The 22,726-nt window shown below is 34.9% G+C and overlaps 1 protein-coding gene across 18 annotated transcripts in view; it reads left to right on the top strand.

Annotated features, from left to right (window-relative positions):
- The window catches only part of CCDC91 (coiled-coil domain containing 91), a 163,445-nt gene extending 142,245 nt beyond the window's left edge, over positions 1-21,200 (top strand). For 17 of the 18 annotated variants that reach the window (XM_035550913.2, XM_035550925.2, XM_035550922.2 and 14 more), the window contains one exon: positions 20,014-21,200. In XM_035550913.2, the coding sequence (XP_035406806.1) occupies positions 20,014-20,136 (123 nt within the window). In that variant the 3' untranslated portion in view covers positions 20,137-21,200. Of the gene's footprint in view, positions 1-4,652; positions 4,734-20,013 lie in introns of those variants that run through there. The other variant, XM_035550923.2, reaches the window with a different exon arrangement.
- The last annotated feature ends 1,526 nt before the right edge of the window (positions 21,201-22,726 follow it).

Here is a 22,726-nt window from a genome sequence, read left to right as displayed (position 1 = left end):
TTTACAGATGTTCCCTAAAGTGCAAGTAGTCATAAGGTCCTCAGTGGCATAAGGTTCATTATTCACGGAAAGCTGCCTGGTGGAAAAGAACCCGGGGGTGTTGTTTGATAGCTGGCTGAATAAGAGCCAGCAGTGTGCTCAGGTGGCCAAGAAGGCCAACAGCATCCTGGCTTGTATCAGAAATAGTGTGGGCAGCAGGACTAGGGGAGTGATTCTCCCCCTGTACTTGACTCTGGTGAGGGCTCACCTCAAATACTATGTTCAGTTTTGGGCCCCTCAGTACAAGAAGGACATTGAGGCCCTGGAGCATGTCCAAAGAAGGGCAGTGAACCTGGTGAAGTGTCTAGAGAGCAAGTCTTACGAGGAGCTGTAGTGGGTTTATGTGGTAAGGTTTTGGTAGCAGGGGGCCATAGGGGTGCCTTCTGTTAGAAGAATCTAGAAGCTGCCCCATGTTAGATAAGGGCCCTGCTGCTGACCAGAGCTGAGCTAATAAGCGATGTTGTTTGCACCTTTGTGAGAGCATATTTAAGAAAGGAGAAAAAAACAACAAGAACAACAACAACAAAAAGGTGGCCACACAGCAACTAGGAGAGAGAGAGGAGTGAGAAACAGCCTTGCAGGCGCCAAGGTCAGTGAAGAAGGAGGGGGAGAGGTGCTCCAGGCTCCAGAGCAGAAGTCCCCTGTGGCCTCTGGTGAGGACCATGGTGGAGCAGGCTGTCCCCCTGCAGCCCATGGGTCCCACATGGAGCAGATCTCCATGCTGCAGCCTGCAGCCTGTGGAGGAGACCACGGTGGAGCAGGTGGACCTGCACAGACAGAGGCTGCAGCCTGTGGACGACCCCCACTGGAGCAGATTCGGGGCCAGAGCTGTAGCCCATGGAGAGGAGACCACGCAGAAGCAACTGACCTGGCAGGAGTTGCTGCTCGTGGGGGACCCAGGTTGGAGCAGTTTGTTCCTGAGGAATGGACCCTGTGGTACAGACCCATGGTGGAGCAGTTCTTGAAGAGCTTCTGCCTGTGGAAAGCCCACGCAGGATCAGTTTGGCAAGGACTGCATCCAGTGGGAGGGTCCCCCCAACACAGGGGAAGAGAGTGACCAAGAAGGAGCGGCGGAGATGAAGCACTATAGACTGACCACAGCCCCCATTCCCCTGTGCCCTTGCGCCACCCGGGGGGAGGAGGTGGAAGAGTGTGGATGGCGGGAAGGCGGTTTTATTTTCCTTCCTTTGTTCCTCACTTCTCTAGCTTGTTAGTAATAGGCAATAAATCTTACTATCTCCCTATGCTGAGTCTGTTTTGCCCATCGCAATAATTATTTAACAATTTCTCCGTCCTTATCTCAACCTTTGAGTACTTTGCATCGTATTTTCTCCCCCTTTCCCTTTGAGGAGGGGGAGTGAGAGAGCGGCTGAGGTGGAGCTTGGCTGCCCACCCAACTGAAACCACCACAGGAGCAGGAGTACAAACTGAAGTTACTTAGCCTAGAGAAAAGGAGTCTCAGAGGAGACCTTATCTGTCTCTACAACTGCCTTAAAGGAGGTTGTAGTGACATTGAGGTTGGTCTCTTCTCCCAAGCACCAAGTGATAAGAAGAAATGGCCTCAAGTTGCATCAGGGGAGGTTTAGGTTGGATATTAGGAAAAAATTGTTCACTGAAAGGGTTGTGAAGTATTGGAACAGGCTGCCCTGGGAAACAGTTGAGTCACCATCCTTGGAAGTATTCAAAAGATGTATAGATGTGGTGATTAGGGACATGGTTTAGAGATAGACTTGGCAGTGCTAGGTTAACAGTTACACTTGATGATATTGGAGGTCTTTTCCAACCTGAGTGATTCTATGATTCTTTAACATTTTAGGAGGAGATTTTTTGATGGAAAATGGTATCTTGCATTTAGAATTATTCGAGGTAAAGATTGCAAGAGAATGCTTGAAGTTCAGTGTATAAGTTCACTTTAATTAGATTTATCCACCCTGTTGAGGAGAGGCATCAAGTTCCTTCTGGTTGTTGAAATTCCGAAGAACTGCCTATAATTCACCTTTTCATTTGGCCAGCCTTCAGGAGAGTCTGTACCTGTACAAAATTGCTCTCCTTGTTATTCATAAATCAAAATCATCATGGACATATGACAAACATCATGGTCAGTAACATAATTCTTAAATGAGGGTAAAAGTTTCCCCTTTACATATTTTAGTATTGCAATTAAAATAGTATTTTAGTTCTTTACATTATTGGCAGAAATAAGAAAAATGTCTTAGTATGCAATAGGTCATATATTCTTCATAAGGACCGTGTAGTTCATAACACTTTTTACATTGAGAGTTGGATCAAAGTAATGGGGAAAATCAGCAGAATAGAAGAGAAATAAGGTGTCTGGTAGCTGAAACTGTCTGTAATTGCATATAATTATTTGCAAACAAAATATCAGTAAACATATTCAAACATCACATTAAGAGAAAGTAAAAATGTCTTATTGCAGCCAATTAGACATACAAATGTCTGTGAAAGATTTTTAACTTCCTGCTTTGGAAGATTACATTATCTCTATAGAAAATTCTATGTGTAGTTGTTTTTTCTTCCACTGTGGAAATGCCACAAGTTTTGGAACCATTTTCATCTTATCCATACGTTAGTCTTTAAGCTTATTATCATATTTGTGGCACAATGTAATTCAAGCGATTATTTTAGTATTTTGGTTTTCTGTCTAACTAAAAGTTGACACAGAGTTCAGCCAGAACTTAATCTGCATTTGTCTTTTCTGAAATTACTTGGTTGCTTTCTAGACATTTATTGTGTAGTTAACTTCTCCCAGCTAAATTTGGCTGAGAATTCCTTGATCTTCTTTCACTGACTGCATCTTTGCTTTGTTCTCTGTGCTTCTGTACATGATGTATCCTTTTTTTTTTTTTTTTTTGATGCATCTATTGGAGTAACCACTGAAATTCAGTAAAATCTCCTCTTGAATCTTGAATCCTAATATAACTTTAAATCCATGATAATTACAACATAACAGCATGGATTCTTGGGGTGATGATCATGTTTAGATTATGATTTTTTTTTTTTACTTTATTTATATTGTCTAAACTTTTCAGCTCTGCCCATCCAGTCCCAGTCTTTTTTCTACTCTTAAGTAAACTTGCAAAATTATTTACCATCTCTAGTAAAATATATATTTATAGAACTGTCATGATAATGAGTGGAAGAAAAAGAAGAAACACTAGAGGACACTAGAAACACTAGAGAAAAAGAAGAAAAACTGTCTTTCAGAAATATACTGCATGTGAGTGATAAATGATGTGCCTCTAAAGTCTTCTAAAATACATGTTAATGTCTTAGACTGAAAATATCTGTTGCAATAAACTACTACAGTAACTTTAGTAGCTAGACAGTACACATATAATTGGCAGTTTCTAAAATAGTCAACTTTATGGTTCCAAGAAGACTGCTGATGTGGCTCATTGTGCTTGCATTGCTAAAAAGTATTTGCTCCCAACCCTTTTCAGCTATAGTTTAGAACAGTATTAAGGATCCATTACTCTGCCTTCTCAGTTATTTGCATGATGCATGACAAACACACAGCATCTGTTTATCCAGTGCATTCAGACTGAAATACATGTAGTCTGCAAATAAAAGTGAAGTGTTTCTGCACAGTGATGCAGGCTAGGCTGTGAATTGTACACCTGTTTGGTAGCAGTTTGTCATCCATATTGCAAATTGATTTCTCTTAAAATAAAAAAAATAAAAATTAAAAAAAAGATGGGGAAGCTTGTCATTCACTCAGTATATTGGATATAAGTCTACAGCATATCATAAAGTCATATTCTTCAACTGACTGCTGTGCGTTAGCAGTAGAATGTTTCCTAATACTTTCTGTTAGAAGTCCTGCCTCACTATCGTCTGTCTTCTTGGTAAACTGATTACTTCACATTTTTCAGGTTTTCATTTTCTCCAGTGTCAGGTTAAGGGATCTCTAATCAGTGCTTTGAGTCAGTTAGAGTCAAGAGTTGAGTCAACTCTTACAGTCAGATTACCTTACAACCCAGATTTCCATCCCTGAAAAGAGTATTAGGGCAGTGGTTACATAAGATACTCTATATCTCCCATGTAGATAAAGATTGTAATTTTTATAGAGGACAATGTCTGTGTACCATATGGCATTACAGAAGCTGGAGGTAGGACAGGCAGGAGTGATTATTCCCTTATTGGGTCTGAGATAACAGTTCCTTAGCTGGAAGAAAGAACATATCATGCATTTTATCTGATACTCTCAATCTACCTCCATTGTGAGATTACAGAAGGCTACTGCTACAGCCCCAGGAGAGAGAGGAAAAAGATAATAGCTGCAGCAGCACACTATCACCTTGTAGGCAAGGTATTTAAGAAAAGAAGGTTTTAAAATCCAGGTTTAAAATGTTTCTGTAAGAGTTATGATATTAGTACATCCCGTCCCTGGGAACATGAAGGACTTTCTTGAAGAACTTGTGTTACAGACTGGTGGCTTTCATTTACTGATCCTTTTGTATTGTCAACTGCAAAATCATGCATCAAAATCAGACAACTTATTTTTGAATTTCTGTAAGTAAAACTCATACTCTTCAGTGATAGTTGCTGATTATCAGTATTTTGATGTGTTGTTTTCTGTGTTTGACTTCAAGAATCAAGCATGGCTTTCTTCTGAAGATGTATTATTCGAAGGCAAGTGCAAGTGGGAGAGGTTATGAAAATAAGTTTCTCCTACGTTATTAGTCTCAAATGAGTGATTTTTTTATTTTTTATTTTTTTAATACTTTCTGTATTTTAATATGACTTAGAACAAAATAGGGTGTCATTACTATTCTTGTTCCTGAATGTTTGGTTTGGCATTTGACGTAAGGCCTCAATTGCAGGCTGAAGTGCCAGCAGCCAAAGCTGAAAACAAGACTGTGGTGGGCAAACTCAAGGTTTACTTTCAGAAAGAGTGTTTATATTTTCCCTGGGGCCACATTAATGGGAGTCCAAACCCTAAATGTTACCACCAACACATTTTAACAGACCAGTTTCCCAGTTTTTAAAGTGTGGTGTCACCTTGAATATTTTTATTTTAACTTTTCCCCATCCTCCAACTCTAAAAGAAAAGCAATAAAGTTATATCATTTTTGGTGGAATTCAATGTCATGTTTGGGGAACACAAAATTCTGTGTAATGCAACAAAGATGCTTTTAAAACTATTTATTCACATCATCTATTTTTGTATCAACTATTAATAATTCAGCTATAAGTTACCAGTCCAAAGCTTTATATTACTACAAAACACGCCACCATCCGGTATGTACGTATGTATTATAAGGGCCCACATACTGATGTTCTGAATCAGCCTGATGTCAGAACATCTGTGCCATGCCCAGGATGAACTTGTGACCAACAGGTCAGTGCCAAGAGAGACAGTAGTATGATGGGGTCACTGAGAGTTCCTTAGCTCAGTTTCCTGCTCATTCAGCTGGGCCTGTTTTGTGGCTTTAATAGGATTAACGAAACGTTTACATTGAGGCTTTAGGAGCATTTTCACACTGCTCCTTTACCAAACTCAAAGAGCAGTATAAATCCAAAGGATTAAGTAAGGGATTTATGTAAAGTTGTAGTGTAAAATGAGTTGGTGCACCTGGCTGTCCATTTTTTTCCTCTGTGAATAAGGCATCTTGAAGCAGCGTACTGCATGTGGTACAGAAATGAGCTGTATATTTTGTTTCCTGAATTCTTAAGTCTTTATAACATTTGAAAATATCATTTCTAAATATTAAAATGAAATGGTGGTTTCTGATCAAGGAATACAGTATTTTGTTCAATAGATCCTATTAGACAGTTTTCATCAGAGGATCTTAGGACATTTTTCCGCCACTTGTCAATACTGAAGCATCATGCATTTAGGAGAAATTTTAATTTCCTGTAAATTATACTACTCTGTCTTTAAAAATGCAAAGAAAAACAGAATAAAACAAAACAAAACAAGAAAAAGTTCTTTGCCACTTACTTAGGTTCATTAAAATCCAAAGGAAATTATTAAATAAAATTTTAATTTTGAAACTCCTTGAGTAATCATTTATACTGATGAAAGTGATTTAGTTGAAACTACATACATAACCTATTGTATGTATCTTGCAATTGCTGTGGAGTAAAATTGCAAGTGTTTGAAATTCTTTACTTAGAACTGTTTCATATATCCTTTTGTGCCTCACTGTGTAAGTCTTCAAAGACTGAAATTATGCCTGTACTCTTTACTGAGGCAAAATTCCAGTTGAAATCAAATTCAAGTGGTATTACTGCTGAGAAAAGACTGTGATATCAAAGCCAAAAGGGAAAAAAATGACAGGATGAATTATAATGTCCAACAGCGAGATGACTGGTTATTACACTATTTCAAAATATACTCGTGATTTAGACACATTGTTTTTAATCCAGCATACACTGATATAATTACTGTAAGAGATATATCAACTTTGGATTTGGTTTGCAATCATGTAATCAGTAAAATTTCTCTGTGGGGTAGACTGTTCACATTAATAAAGGTTTGCTGTACTAATATCACCCAGATGTATCCATCAGTGGGTAGTGGTTAATCATCATTAGGTGATTAAGCAAAACCTGAGGTCCAGGGAAATATAACATCTGACATTCAAGGTCCCTCTGTTACGCAAATATTTGATAAGGAAATGGAAGAGACTTCCATATTTCTTTCTGTTGTCCATCAGGAAAGCTGTGTGTGATGGTAGGAAGTGAGGCATCCTTACACACCTCCTGTCCTCTGTAAGTGAGGCTCTCCAGTATTATTCCAGATTCATCCTTCTTGTGTTATAATTGAACAGTACTTTAAATTGTGTTTCTGGAGATCAGAAAGTTATAACCAGATCATTGGTTTTGAGAATGGTTCTTTTGTGTTCTGCACATATTCCTTGAAATCTGTTTTGAAATTAAGTAGAGGAAAAATTCAAAGTTCTTAATTAGATTTGTGGAATTATGCATTTTAAATGCAACTTGTGGCTCTTGTCCTTAGTCATTCAGAAGAGAATTTTAGATTGACTAAAAGCTGCTAATAACAAATAAAATAAAAAGTAAACAAACAAAACCACAACACAAAGACTGGATCTTTGTGTGTGAATGAACATAAATACCCATATTTTACCATCCTAATGAGAAATTTAGAACGTGAAACTGAATTTTGGAGGTTAGCCATTTAATATTCTATTAGACTAAGTAAATGGATGTTTTGAGGCAAAGGACTTTCATATTCCTAGTAAAATAAAATCATTATTAATTTGTTGTCTTTTTCTTTCAAACTCATATACATGCTTGTAACCAAATTTCTATTCTAATGATTTGTATTCCACTGATATTTCTTAATTCAGATTTTTTGCATATATGTATTTAGGTATGTTGGTAGCACAGCACCAGTTAGAAATTTTATTACTGTAAGTGTAATCCACATTACTTTGTACTAGACATGACATGTAATCAGTTCAATATGATCAACTTGGATTAATTAAAGTTAAAATTAAATCATCTGCTATTTTGTTTTTGTTGTCATAAGCCAACTTGTTGGCTTTTTTGTTAGTCCTGGTTGTATCATTTTGTTGGCACCAAGGGGATCCTAATGAGTCTTGGAGCAATAATGATGAACATGCTTAGCAACGGCATTTTGGCAGGTACCTGCAAGACTGCCAAATTGCAGAAGTTCCACACTGATTGACCTTGTTGTAAATTCTCAATGCAAAGATCAGAAGGTCTCTTCCATCCTTGCAATTTTTGTGATATCATTTTAATTAAATTAAAATTAGGCCCCAAAGAGGCAAGAACAGAGTACAGAAGGCCTTTTTATCTATTGCGTTTCCATGACATTCAAGGTCACGGTTGTGGTCTCTTGTTTCATGATGCAAAACTCCAGAACTCACACACATCTTAATTAAAAAAAAAAAAATTGTCTTCTGCAGAATTTCTCTTCATGCACAAACATAGGATAGGGCTAGAGTAAGTGTGGGTCTACCACAAAGGCCCATTACTTAACAGATTCTCTTGGCCATACAGTTTTGAAAGAGAATTAATTTCTTCTTTTGTTCATTCCACAAATAAAATGGGTAGATAACTTTGTGCATAAGGATAGTTTATTCTGATTCTAAATGCCTTCCACACGAGCTGAGGAATATTCTGAACTCTGTGTGTTTGCTTGTGGTGTTGTTTTGTTGTTGTTGTTGTTGTTGTTTTCATTTGTTTGTTTTAACTGATTCTCATTTACAGCCAAGGCCTTTTGTATGGAGATTCTTGAACCTCAGTATTTTTAACTGCTTCTTTTTTTTTTTTTTTTTTGGGGGGGGGGGGGCGGGGCGGGGTTAGCTGAGAAATTGTTAGAAGCTTTTCAGAACTGGTTATATGCAGAAATTTTGAAACTATTTTTATCCCAAATCTTGCAGCTTCATTGCTCTAATCTAATCTTTCTTATTTTCTTTCTTTTTTTTTGTTGTTTTGTTTTACTTTTCTACTGAATTTTTATTTGAAAAAAATAATTGGGAAATTGGCCTTACCATGTGTCTTCTGATTAATCTTTCCTGATTATTTCCTGCAGTTGTATTCCTGCAACAAATCCAGAGGGATCAAAATCTGAGACTTTAGTTGTCTATTAAACTATAGAGAGATGTGAAAAAGTAAATGTTCTTATCTACAGCAGTAATAAGATAAGATAGATGAAGAAGCACTATGTGGTTTCCCGTATACTTTTTGTACTGAAGTCAGCTTCAATAACAACACAAAACAACAAACAAACAAACAAAACATTAGGATGTCTTTTCTCATTTGTTAGAAATTTAGCAAGATGTTTCAGTGACTTAACTGTGGATATTGTTAACATATGCATATGCATATGTATGCTGTTTTTCTGCCTTGGCTGCAAACTATTGACTCATTTTGTGGTCAAGGTTGCTTTTCCCTTTCTTCCCCACCCCCTGCAGCTTACAAGGTATTTCTATTTTGCCTATTTTTATGTAAAATAAGGAATACCAAGGTTAAAAACAAACAAAAACAAAACAAAACAGAAACAACAACAAAGAAGCCTGCCAAGCTATTTGAAGCTATATGTACCTGATGTTGTTTTTTCAGTATAAAGCCTTAATCCGTAAATCTGCATCTGGAAAAGAAGCAAAGCAGTTTGTCTAGTAAACAAGGGAAGCTGCTTTGGGGAATATGCTTTACTTGTGTTGTTAAGAAGTTTCTGCTGGCTAGCAGTTGCAAAAGTAATTCGTGGTTTGATAGAGCATAGAGCCTGCAGATATTTATCTTTCGCTGTTGTTTCTTTCCTTCTTCTTTAGAATCTTCTCCTTGTGGTGTTTAAGTGATGACCTGCTGAGAGCCATGGGTACTCAATCTGTGTATGTTTTGAAACAAGGAGGTCTTTTCTTTGATGACGCTGTTGCAGCTGCAACTTTATGAAGTGCTTCTCCAGCAGCTGCCCTGAATTTTGCTGCAGTATTTTGGCTTCAAATTCCAAACTGAGATTTCCAGTAAAATGGGTCTGACAGTAAAAAGCATTAGCAAAAGCTGCAGTCCTATCAATACTGAAGAAGTCCTTTACGTGTGGTCTCAGAAATGCCTGTCTGGATTGTAGAAAATTAATTTTCTGTTTCCCAAACCTTACAGCTTAATTACTTATTTTAATACATATATCATTCCCACTGACTTAAAGCTGAATTACCACAGATTTACTGCAGGCTGATTTTCCTTATTGAATTCCTTCATGTGAATCCATCAACTTCAATCTACAATGGTAACATAATTTTAGAAAGATATAGGTATTTCATATGATATCATCTTTGCTTCTGCTTTCAAGTATATGCTGTTTCATCCTATCACATCTTATAATCAAAGTCTCATTAAAATGAAAACTATAAACCTAACAGTTAAATCAAGCAGTCCTCAAGATTAAGAGGTAGGATTATTTATTTCCTACTACTTTAGTATGCACTAAACTCCAGAGTGTTGTTGGGGATCACTTTGCTTTACAAGTAGCTATGTTTTAGTGGCATATAGTATCACAATTTCACAGGAAACTTCAGATAATCATGATATAGTCTTCTTGATCCCTAAGTAGAATCTAAATAAATCCCTAAGTAGAATAACTACATTCTGCCTCGTGATGTCATCTGTAGTTTCAGCATTGTATATGTGCATCATATATGCATGTATATATGCATATATATACATCATTTTTCACATCCCAGTCTAAAACAGTGATTTTCTGTTGCTGTCTATTGTTAACCACCTGTTACATTCCTTCTTGGAAACAAAGGAATTGGGGTCCTGGTGAATGCCTTATTAATGAAGAATCACATTTGATACAGTATTTAGAAAGCCCTCATGGCAGTGGAATAGCAGTGGGGAGATTTACCCTCTGGTTGCCCAGTCATGCACCTTATTAGGGTAGGTTTTTCAGTTTGAAACTGCTACAAACACTAATGATGCAATGATTATTTCTATTTTGCTTATATATGCCCTGATAGTGTAAAATTCATTCTCTCAGTAATAAAAAATATTGTACTTATTATTATTTTTTCTGTTTCTTTTCAGATAGGCAGGATGATTCCAGTTCTGTAGATACCATCTTAATACTGCAAGGCAATTCTCTGAGTGTGACTTACCATGAGCCCATCGGATAACATGTTTTTCATTTGATTTGATAACAGTAGCAATTTATATATGTAGGAAAATTGTTGTTGCTTTTAACTGAACATGCTTACCCTAGATTAATTTGAATGTTTGTGCATATTGACAGATGAAGCAGATCTTTGGTACCAGATCTAGAGCTCAACCCTGTACTGCACTCATGGCTTTACAGTAAGGATAGTCTTCAGGCACTTTCCTGGAAAGATGGAAATCTGTGGTTATAATGCTTCTTAGAAGCCCTCTGTAATCTCTGCCAAGTCATTTGTAGCCTTATTAGAACAGGATGTGATGGTGTTTAAGACTGATTTGGGTACTTAAAATGGCTTAAGATTGAAAACTGTTAAGGACTTCTACCATCCATAAGGACCCAGGATCTGACAAGCCTGGATAGAAAGCAATATGAATTATTTACATATCCTTAATTAAAATTCTGTTATATATCTTTAGTTCCTTCTTCCATATCAGAGAAGGTGATCTGATGAATTTGCCCCTTAGTTACTTTGTTATTAGTCTTCTGCTTTGTGCCTATCTTGCAGGGACTGTAATCTAGTATATACTAAGATCTATACAGACACCTCCCAAACATATTTCTTTCAGAGGTTTTGCAGACTTTGTTGAATTCTATGCTGTGTATAATCATATGTAGCTTAGGAACATATATAGCATAAGTTCACTTTCATGGCTTCACTTGTGAAACAGTCATAACAATTTACCCAGAGCTATCATAAAAGTTTAGCTGCATAGTATCAATGGGGATAACATAAAAGTATTTAGAGGATGATCGGTATCTATGTGATTTGTATCCATCACAGATAATTTCTTGCTTTTTTTTCCATTCTTACAAGCAGAAGAAAATATAGTGCCCAGAAGAAAACATGAATCTATCTTGTGTGGCATAACATACAGGAAGTAGGGTTTATTTGAAACCAGCCCAGTCTAAGTCAGTGTTACTCAGCCTGTACTCTATAAAACATCAGAAGCAGTCTGCAAAATAATTCCCCATTCTACTCTTTTATTAATTCAAATATATGCATTTTTCACATAGTATACAGGTGCCAAACTTAATTGTTTTGCTATTTAATTAGTAGAACTGATCTATGCTTTCCTAATTTTAAGTAGTCTATTTGACACCCTGCAGTAATTCAAGAAGAGAAAAACAGCAGGTGATGATATAGGGATATTTTTCTTTAGAAACAGAAGCAGGACATATTGACACTGAAGATCATTGTGTTCATTTTAGTACAGGGCACTAGAAATGGCAGAGCACACTTTGTTTTCAATGTCTATAAATAGAAGGGAATTGTAAGAACTTCACTATTCCTAGTAGCTATCATGTCAGCATTACAACATCCTGTGTTCTTGGAAAGATTGTATAAGCAGTCAAAGACTATGAATATTGATAGATTCACAATGGAATGTCACTCCTCAACAATGAAGAGAGAACGGAAAGATCATTATTTAAAAAATAATAATCTGACTTCCTTCATATAATCAGCATTTTCATGCATCAGATAGTAAGCTATAAGGAACATGCTTGCTTTCTACAGGTTCAACAAGTTTCTCTAAAAGCTTTTGTTTTGGAAACCTTTAAAAATCAATGAGGTGCATGTCCACATAATATATATGAGTGACTTTAATAGCAGGAGAGTCCCTACTGTGGTCAAAATCTTACAAGCATATGGAAGTTTGCAGCTTCAGGGCCTAAATTTGTAAGATTATACAAGTGCATTTCATTGTATAAGATATCCTGATACTTAAGTACTGTTTGAATACATTTCTGTATGTTTGTATTAGGTATGTTGAATCTGATTGCTATTCCCATCAGCAATTACAGTAGCAATTTTGGTAGCTCTCTATATTTAGCGTATGGCAATAGTCTTTAAATAGCTTAGTAAAGAAATCCTATGCTCCTAATCTATTAAGTAGGTAGGTCAACCCAGAGGTTTATCATGCATTTCTACACATTAATATTTCTATTATTGTCTTTTTAGATAATGCCTATTTTTCACCTTTTACAGCAGTCCAAGCAGGTGCTGCAACCATTTTAGTTCCTTTATGCACTCAGTCTAGCTTCCTTAATTGAAAGCAAATTTCCTTCTCTGATTTATATGAAAGAAAGTTGGTATTTTCTTACATTCTTGTGTCCAGCTGGGAGACAGTGGAGAGAGCCTGAGAGGGTTGACAGGGTGTTTTCCCACCACCTTCAGGAGACTAGGCAAATCTGTTTTAAAGATGTCTCTAACATATGGTATTATTTTAATGGTTTCACTGATCAAGTTTAGAGTATAAAATCCTTAAGGTTTAGAAGTTCCAGCATTATTTATTTAAGGAGGAAGAAACATTCTCACATGGCAATGTAATTTATTAAACATCACTCTTTCTAGAGGTTCTGTCTGGAACACTGATAGCATTCTAATGTGTAGCAGATACTGTATAAATTACAGCCATGAAGAACCTTGTTTTTATATACTTAGTACATGTTATCAATAGTAGAAATTCACAGGTGGACAGACAAAAAATGGTCTGTTCTGGGATTAACTCTAAAGTAAGCTCTGCTGCACATATGTACCATATGGATCTGTTTTCCTTCTCATCCAGTAAAGGAATTAGAGGAAGTAGTTCATTGTTTCCTCATCCAACTCACAGATTTGCAGGTTCCTCAAGGTAATAAATTTTTATATGTTATATTTAATGTGCTAGGGAAATTTTTAAAGCCTTCTGTTGAACCTATGGGGAGAAGTTCATGTTAGTGCACTGGGAAAGCTTTCTGAGCCCATAGTTTTACTAGAAAATATGATCACATAGCTGAACTTCTGTAACCATGGAATTTTTCAGAAACATGTCAGGCTAATTCACTAGTGTGGGCTAGTTGTGGAAAAAAAATCATAAAAATTGCACCAAACAAACCCCGCATCTTTCATTTTTCTTCAAGGAGAAATGTCAGCAGATACAATTGTGAGAAGACATTTATGAGCCTGTAATGACAGTGTAATATTCTGCTGAACTCTAGGTTTGTTATTCAGCATACTGTACTGCATATGCAAAGAATCTTTGCACTAAGTTTAAGTAGTCCATTTCAATGTGTTTTTTTGTTTTGTTTTGTGTTTTTTTTTTTTTCTCACTGTGAATGGGGGCAGGATGAAACTGTAAAACCTAAGGTTTTAATTATACAAGAAAACCCATAATGTTTCAGAAATTATTTTTTCTCATTCATAAAAAGTAGCTACAGTTAAAATGGATTTAAAATGCAGGTCTTCATCCACTTCTCACTGAAGTTTGGACCATTCTTTAGAAAGTCCATTACCTGTATTTCATAATGCAGATTATTGTTAAAATGCTTTAATGAAGACATTACATATTATTACAGATGTACATATAATTAGGCAAAAGAAAAATACTTAAATTTTAATTTGATCACAACACCAACGGTTGATTACAACCAAGAATTTGCATTACATCTGGAGTAACTGCTCCATGTACAACCCAGCCAATATTACATTAAAAATGCATTGTATAGAATGGGTCACTAAATTATATTTCAGATTCTCGTGAGACTAGATTTTTTTTTCCTTTGGACCTTAATTGTTAAGTACATAAATATTTAGAAGAAATATTCTTTCATCATGAGCACATTTCACTAATATTGTATTGTTCATGGAGATATCCCTCGAAGTGTTGAGTAAACAATATTATGGTAAAACTATAGAATAATAAAATAAAATAATCCAATCTTTTAATGAAAAATATTAGTTCACTTTATTGTTAGTTTAGGCTTGTATTAGCTTTCTGCAAAGAAGAGGACATTTAATGAAATTATCAAAAAATTGTAATCAGAAATAAGTCAATCCTCATTAGTTGTTTTATAGTTGTTGCTTTTTTAAGTTCTTTATTTAGTAAATACATATAATACAAAACCATATACAAAACAGGAAATAGAAGTTATAGTTCACAATCAGTGAATAGACAAAGCTTTGTTATATTATCAATAACAAAAATATGTAGAGAAATCAGGACTAAATAAAAGCAGATAAATTTGCAAGAAATACTACACCAAGATCTTGATTGCTTTTACCTACGATGTTGAAATGTCCTCTTTCTACTGAATATTACTTAGAAAGAGGAAAGGAAGATGCTGAAATATGTAGTTCATATTACTAGTCACTTTTAAAAAAATGTGTGTAATGATGCCACGATGGTGTCTATAAATAATTACTTGTGGCTAATTAGTTGCAAAGAATCACCTTGACAATGAATTCTATTCAACAACCAATAAGCAGCTACTAGTAAAACTAAATAAACGGAAAGCCTTTTTGTCACCCCCATTAATCTAGACCTGCCAAGCTCGATCTTCAGAACGCATTCTCTTACACATCAATCTCAGTGTTTTCAGTTCCCCGAAACATTAATTTAACATTTGAAATTTGCATGGATATGATTTTCTTTGGGTGACAAGAGTACTTTTCAGGATTTTGTGTTTTTTTTTTTTATCCTTTATGGATTAATAACAACATGTATATCACCATACTAAAATGATTTCTTTATGTTTGCAATACTTTGTATGACTTGTATCAGATCTTTTAATGAGTTTCTTAAAAAATTATCAGGACTAAAAAGCTGATTTCTGATTTTATGATGTTTAAGAGAAGCTGCTATGCTTCATTGAAATTGTAACATAATGATTATTCTTTATATTTATAATGTACATGTGTGATCAACTATAAAAAATACCAGTTATAAATAAGAAATTAACAACTTTGTACTCAATATCTTCATTCTTTTTAAATCTCTGGTCATGGTACATGTTGAATCTTATGATAAAAAGAAGATTGCAACTTCAGGGAGTTTGTTAGTATTACAAAGCCAGAATAATGAGTGGAATTGCATTTGGCTATCACTTGAAGTACAGATAAATTATTCAGTACACTTTTTTTTTTTTTTTTAGAAAGGTATCTACCATTTTCTACAGATACAAAGCTATTTGGTGTTGGAAAAAGATAATGCTTGAGAAATAGTTTTGAAAAATATTCTTGTAAACATCTTAATATTTATACCAAAGGGAAAAGTGAAGGATCTATTTGTACAAAATTTGCTTTCTTCACTTTTCTGAGTGAACTTAAAGCTGCCGTGAGAATAATAACAAAATATGTGTTTACTATGATGAAATTAGAATTTTATCTTTAAATCTTCATCTTGCATTTTCCAGAAAATATTTTATTATTTACTAATAATGATAATATAATTCTGATATATAGTAATTATTTATAGAGTTCTGACTGTGTTTCTCTTCTAGCAATTTGAAATGTTTAAATGGTTGGAGAATAGTTGATAGAGGAAGCTAAGAACTTATGCCATAAAAGTCTCTTTCTTTGTGGGTTATTATATTAGGGAAATTAAGTGAATGCTCTTTTTTTGTTTGTTTGTTTGTTTTTGTTTGTTTGCTTTTTGTGTGTGTGTAAGAAACAGTATTTTTTACTTAAGGCATCAGACACATAGATTTTCTTTCCATTGTACAGAAAATTTGAACTTCATGATGAAGGCTAAGAAAATGTGGAGCCAAGAATAATTCTTAACTTTGGTTTGAGCTATGTATTTATGAAGTGATTCAGGGCAAGGTGGATTGACTTAAAATAAAATAGAGCAGTCCAGAATGAAAGCAGTCACCTGGTGGCAGTATTCTTCACATCTGCATATGAGCCTTTAGTTTAATTTCCCAAATTCTTGCTTCCATTGATATATGAGTACTGTTGAGGCCTATGCCTCCCTTCCGGGCATGCCTTGTGTGGCTCAAGGCACATCATTCTGGGTGATCTAAGGATATGACTAAGGTGGAAACCCACACGGAGTCTCACAGTCTCATCCAGTCACCTTTTGGCCAGAAGGATGGTGGAATAACACCAAAGACCTTGAAAGTGGACTAAAGGTGTTTTATTTTAGGCAAATGAATGCATCTCAATGATTGTGGGATTTTCAGGAGTGGTATAGACTCTGTGGAGTTGAGGAACTGCGTTTCAAAACCATATATAGCCAATTTGTCAGTAGGTTCCATATTGCCAGGCAAACTCTGGTTCTTTTTTTCTCTTTTCTCTTTTCTCTTTTCTCTTTTCTCCTTTCTCCTTTCTCCTTTCTCTTTTCCTTTCTTTCTCTTTTCCTCTCTTTCTTTTCCTCTCTTTCTTTTCCTCTTTCTTTTCCTTTCTTTCTTTCTTTCTTTTTCTTTCTTTCTTTCTTTTTCTTTCTTTCTTTTCCTTCCTTCCTTCCTTCCTTCCTTCCTTCCTTCCTTCCTTTCTAAATAATAATAATAATAAAACTGTAAAAAGATAAGAATATAGTATTGAGTATCTTAAACTAAAGAAGTTCAGATAAACCTTTAATGCCAGGGGCATTAAAACTTTTTTAATAAAGTTATGCCAATGGGACAAAACATACAGAATTGGGAACTTTGAACTGGATAGATTTCATATGATGGAAGAAAATCATTTATTAATACTTAAAACAGTGATGGTGTGATGTAGAAAATCTCTCGTGGTGGATCTGGACCAACAGTACAGTTTTAAGTATCTACAGAATTAAAACATTTGGGTTGGTTTGGTTGTGTGAATGCTCCATCCCTAATACGTTATTCATACTGATTACATTTGCATATGAGTCACATTTAGTTTGAATTTGCCAGATGACCATTTATGTTTATTTAAATAGAGATCATTCTATGAAGTGAACAAGACCTAAAAATATAGAGGGAAGACTGTTTAGAAAAACAAAGTTAAAAATGTCTTACTTACATATTTTCACATCTAATGGTATGTTATGCAAGCAGCAACACATTAGTGTTAAGGCACTGTTCAAAAAAATTGTCTGTTCCAAACACTTCATTAAACAATATATTATATAATGAAGTTTCATTGGATTTTTTCAGTTTCCCAGCCAATTTCTCCATGAATGGGAATGTTCACCTTCTGAACACATTTAAATGTACTATTTTCAAAGCCAGCATCATTTCACTGTTTTTTGTTGTTGTTGTTGTGTCATGTGAAGATCTTGTCTTTTAGAGTGTTTTGTCATTTCCATTTTGTCATGGAAGAGTTTTAACATGTACTGTCAAGGTAAAGCTTAAGGGATGACTGAGTTCTGAACTTTCATGTTATTGAATTTACATAAACTTCTAACAAGCCATAAACTTTTCTAATGGACAAAGGGACACTACCAACTAACCACTTGAGCTCAACAAAGACTACCCAAACGTGTTCTTAATTCATATGAGACTTTTAAAATCTCTCTCTAGCTTGATGAAATTGTTTTGTTCATATTGTAGCCAATTGCTATACACATTAAAAGTACCTTGATTGATACCTTGGTAAAGTTATAAACGCCATAACGGAACACACATCGGGTGAGCTACTTTGATCTCTTTAAAGCAGAATCTGCAGGGAAAGGCTTCACGAAAAGAAAATGGAGGGCTTAGCCAAAACTCTTGGTCAAAGCTTAATAAAGAACTCTTATCTAAGGATACAGATGATTAAATATGCCATAAAAGGCAGACCTTTGAAAGTCACTTTCATGCTAAGCTTGTCCAGCTGGTATATCTACAAAAAGTAATAGAATTTGATGACATAATATGTTTAGAGAAATAGGTTTCCCATGTTCTTTCTTAAGACATAACATGCTTTTATGTGAATTGGACTATATCTACCCATTCCCAAAGAAATATAGGTCACAAGCACAAAAACATCTACAAGCTTCTCTGTGCAAAATGCTCTTTATATTTTGGACCAGAGAGGAGGAAAGTGGTAAGATACCTTTCAAAACAGAAGAGATGCACCATCACAACAGGGTGTTAATATTGTTCTTTGTTCCTGACTGTCTTTTCTAGATGTCTTTTTTAGAGTTTGGTTTGTTGTTTCCAAATCTTTCATGTTCTTTTCAATAGCAGCTATTATTTAAGTATATCAAGAGTAGACTTTCTGAAATTTATTTGAACTAGATCCACTTTAAAATCTGCTGTAAATCAGTGGGCTAGATTCACATCAGGCTAAGAGATGCAAAAATTTGCACAACAGCTGGAAATTTGTAGGACGATAAATAGAATATATATACAAGCAGATGTATATTACTAAACAAGAGTTTTATGATTGTGTAGCTTCTAGAAAATAGGTGTGCATTGTGCTTGTGAGTGTAATTGACACATCCATCATCATTGAAAGAAAACGCCAAAATATTCAAACTACTTGAGCCTGGTTTTGCATTTCAGAGTAGCATGAAGAGCAGCAAAGCACAGGGTCATAACAATGTTTCCCTATGTATATTCAGTCACACTGCTGCAGCTATGTCATAAAGACATTTTCAAAATGAAGCAGGAAGGTATCGCTAACTTTGCCTTATAGTCTTATTAATTTTAAAAAGTGGATTTCTGTTACAAAACAAAATGTCCATTCATACAACTAACTGAACTGCCAAGTAATGAGCTGCCTGCATACATATGCAGAGAGAGACCATAGAATCTGAGTTTTTATTGAAAGCTATAATTAAAAATGTGAGTACAAAGCTTTATACCACTACCTTTTAGTTTCACCCTGTGTCACTACTGTATAAGTATTTAGTTAAATTTGTAGCCAATTAAAGTGTAGTCATGTGGAAAACATTGCGCAGTTGCAATATTACTCATTTGATATTTGAAGTGCTGTGCATTTTATTTACTATTGTTACACTATTTAGCAAATTCAAATACCTTTTTCCAAACCATATTTCTATCTAATTTACATGTAACCCAGCAAATCTTGTCATTGTGTTCTTATCTTTTTTGGAGGGAAAGAAAGGAGCATTTTCTGTACTGAAAGTATATAGTTTGTGTTTGTCTGACAGTATAGGATTCCAAAAAAAAAAAAAAAGTTGGAATAAACAAAGTAGGCAGAAAATATTACTTTTCCTCTGGTAACTATTTAAACGTTGCTATTTTAATTAAAAGTAGACTGAATTTTGGAAATATGCAGCCATATGTAGCATTTATTTTACAATAGAAGCAGGATCTTTTAACAGCAGCAATTTTAAAAGATGCTATGGGGATTTGTCTACTGTGGCAATTATGCTGTTAAGGTTTCTCAAACTTCTTGTCATTTAGGATTTGATAGCTGTTGGCAAGTTACTTTTAGACTTAATGTACATTTTATTTTGGAGAGACACAAATACCTTGTGAAAAAGTTGTTACTAAATAGCATGCACAAAAGACTGCTTTGTTTTGTAGTGGTTGTTGAATTTTATTAATGAATATGGTTGAATTTTTGCTGATTAAACCCTAAATTTTTTTCTAGTTTCTCTTATTCTTTCTCTCTTTTCTTATTTCAACAGCTTGATCAAGTTGTTCGTCAGAGGAATCTGTCTAGTTTGGAACTTTTCCTCTCATGTGCACAGAAACAGTTAGGCATTTTATTAAATGAAGATCCCACAGCTACAGAGGAAAAGAGAGACTGACAGTTGCTGTGCCACTTGTACAGTGTGATTTGTGAAGCTGCAAATTTTGGTCAAGCAAATAACAAACGTCTCCTAATCATTTGAATTTGTATCATTGGTTCAAGACTGATCTGAAACTATACTTGATAGAAGTATCTGTGTTTTTTTGTTGTTGTTGTTTGTTTGTTTGTTTGTTTGTTTTTTGACTACTATTATCAGAGTGAAAAAAAATAGGAAGAAAAAAATCACATGAAAAATATTTTTTATTTGTGATTTTATTTTCATTGTGGTTTCTATTAGCCCATGACTGAAGTTCTAGGTAATGGCAGCAATGATGAAAAAAATTCCCTGTTATGCCTGGTTTAAAGGTGGTATCACGTCTTGATGTAATTGATTATTATTTTCATACTTAAAGAAATGGAGAAAAACAGTTAAATATAGGTACAAGTCCATCTCTGTTTCTCAAGTATATGCCCAAGTGCATTGCCTCGAGTGAGCCTGAGAAGCTTATCACTTCTCATTACTTTAGATGTGTAATAGAAGAATCAATACTGAAACATAAGTTTTGACAGTCATTTCTTCAGACATTTATAAACAACTCCAGCTCTACTAATAGAAAAGTTTAAAAACTAAACAGTGCAATTTGTTAGTGTAGAGCATTGCTGTAACCAATGTATAGTATGTATTTTTATTTCTGTTCTACAAAGCTAGTCTGATTCCAAAATTCATTTTCTCATGAAAGTATGATTAAAGTGACTGACCTCAGTTTCAGGAAGAAGATGTATGTAATTATGTGGAGACTGATATTGCACTGCCTCAGTGGAATTTCTGACAATATAAGGAGTGCAGCATGCTGACCTCAGATGCCCTTTTCAAACCCATTGAAGGAAGTAGAAATACTGCCCACTGACATCTGTCTAGTGGGCTTTGGATCAAGTCATAGGTCTGTGACTGGGAAATTCTGTGCCTACACTCTTTTGATTGTAGATTTGGATCCTTAATTAAAAGAGTTCTGAATGAAATAAAGGAAAATAAAAATGCTGTTATAATACTGAATATAAATAAACAGAGAATGATACTTCTAATGCTGAGCTTGTGATTCAGTGGGGACTCATGGACATTTTTTAGTGTAGTTCTAGGTATTCTGTGGTGGTTGTGATTTTTTTGTTTGGTTGTTTTTTTCCACTGGCAGTCACTTTTCATAAATCACTTTCTTATAGCAATAAAGAAACTCCAAATAGTTGCCTAAGTATTTGGCAGTATGAAATATGTATTGCAGAGTGTTTCCTTTCGTTTATTTTTTTTCTATGCTCAATTTTTGTAATTAAACCATAGTTTTTGTCTTCTGTAGGACTGCAGAGATTTACTGAAAAAGTAAATAATGCATTTTTTATTAGGTGATGATCTCTTCCTCCAAATGTATGAAAATCCAGGCATCTTGTTGATATTTCTTGACTGACCAGTTTCCTATTCATTTGGCAGACCAAAAGCCACTTTAGTGTTGCTGAGTCCAATCTTATTTACCTAGGTGAAATAAACAAATTATATGGTAATGAGAATTTTGTTTCGCTTTGTTTTGACCATCTGTCCTTGCCGTCAGTTTCGCTATGAAAGAGATTTGTTGCATTTCCACAGTGTGTGATTATGGAGAAGAAGAAATTTATGACTGGAGTCAGTAAGATTTCACTGGCAGCTATGTTGTGTCTTCCCCAGTATAACATCATGTGTTAATCTCAGCTCTTGAATATTGTGATTACCACAGGGAACTGTAGGGTGGTGGTTTTTTTCTTCTTCTTACCTTTGACAGTTTTAGTCCACTAGGTTTTCTCTCTACCCTGCTACCCTGCTCTACCTCTACCTGTGAACAAAAGTGCAGAATTAGACCACAGACATATGAAATCAGACTGGGAGCTTGGATTACATTCAAAACTAAAAGTCTCAGAGCAGAAGTTCAGATATCCAGCAGCAGCAGAGTTATATAGTTTGCAAGCTTTGCAATATGCAGTAAACTCCATCTTCTCCACATCACATCCAAAGCTTTAGAGATTATTTTTAGTTTTCATTATTTCTGCCTAATCTTGTCTGCCTGTCATCAATAGTTTGTGGAAATTTGGGAAGAGGGAAGGCAGGGAGAAGTTTACAAAACCCAGTCTAGCTCATGGCAGGTGACATCACAATATTTTTTATTTATTATATAAATAAATTTATTTATGATGAACTAAATAATGGAATTTAAGAGAAAATAATAAGTTTGAAAGCCTACAGGGTAGAACTTTGTCACTGAAGCATGGCATTTAATGTAATTTTTCACTTCTATAATGAAGTATCAGTATTCTTTATATTCATGATAACATAAAATAATTTTTGCAAGACTGGTGTGTAATGGGAGAAACAAGAAGCCCTAGAACTAATCCTTAGACACAACAAACACAAAACTAAAATGTTCAAACTCATGAGTCTGCAGTCTAGAACATGAAAAGCTCATATAACATACATTATATATGATTATATACTTTATATTAGAAATGAGCTATAAATCTTGTTACATAAACATATGACTTAATCAGTTGTGTATATTAAAAGCTACCTGAAAGGTAATAATAGATCCAGT

The sequence above is a fragment of the Cygnus atratus genome, chromosome 1 (assembly GCF_013377495.2).
Source record: "Cygnus atratus isolate AKBS03 ecotype Queensland, Australia chromosome 1, CAtr_DNAZoo_HiC_assembly, whole genome shotgun sequence".
Taxonomy (NCBI): Eukaryota; Metazoa; Chordata; class Aves; order Anseriformes; family Anatidae; genus Cygnus; species Cygnus atratus.
This window is presented reverse-complemented; position numbering and strand designations above follow the sequence as displayed.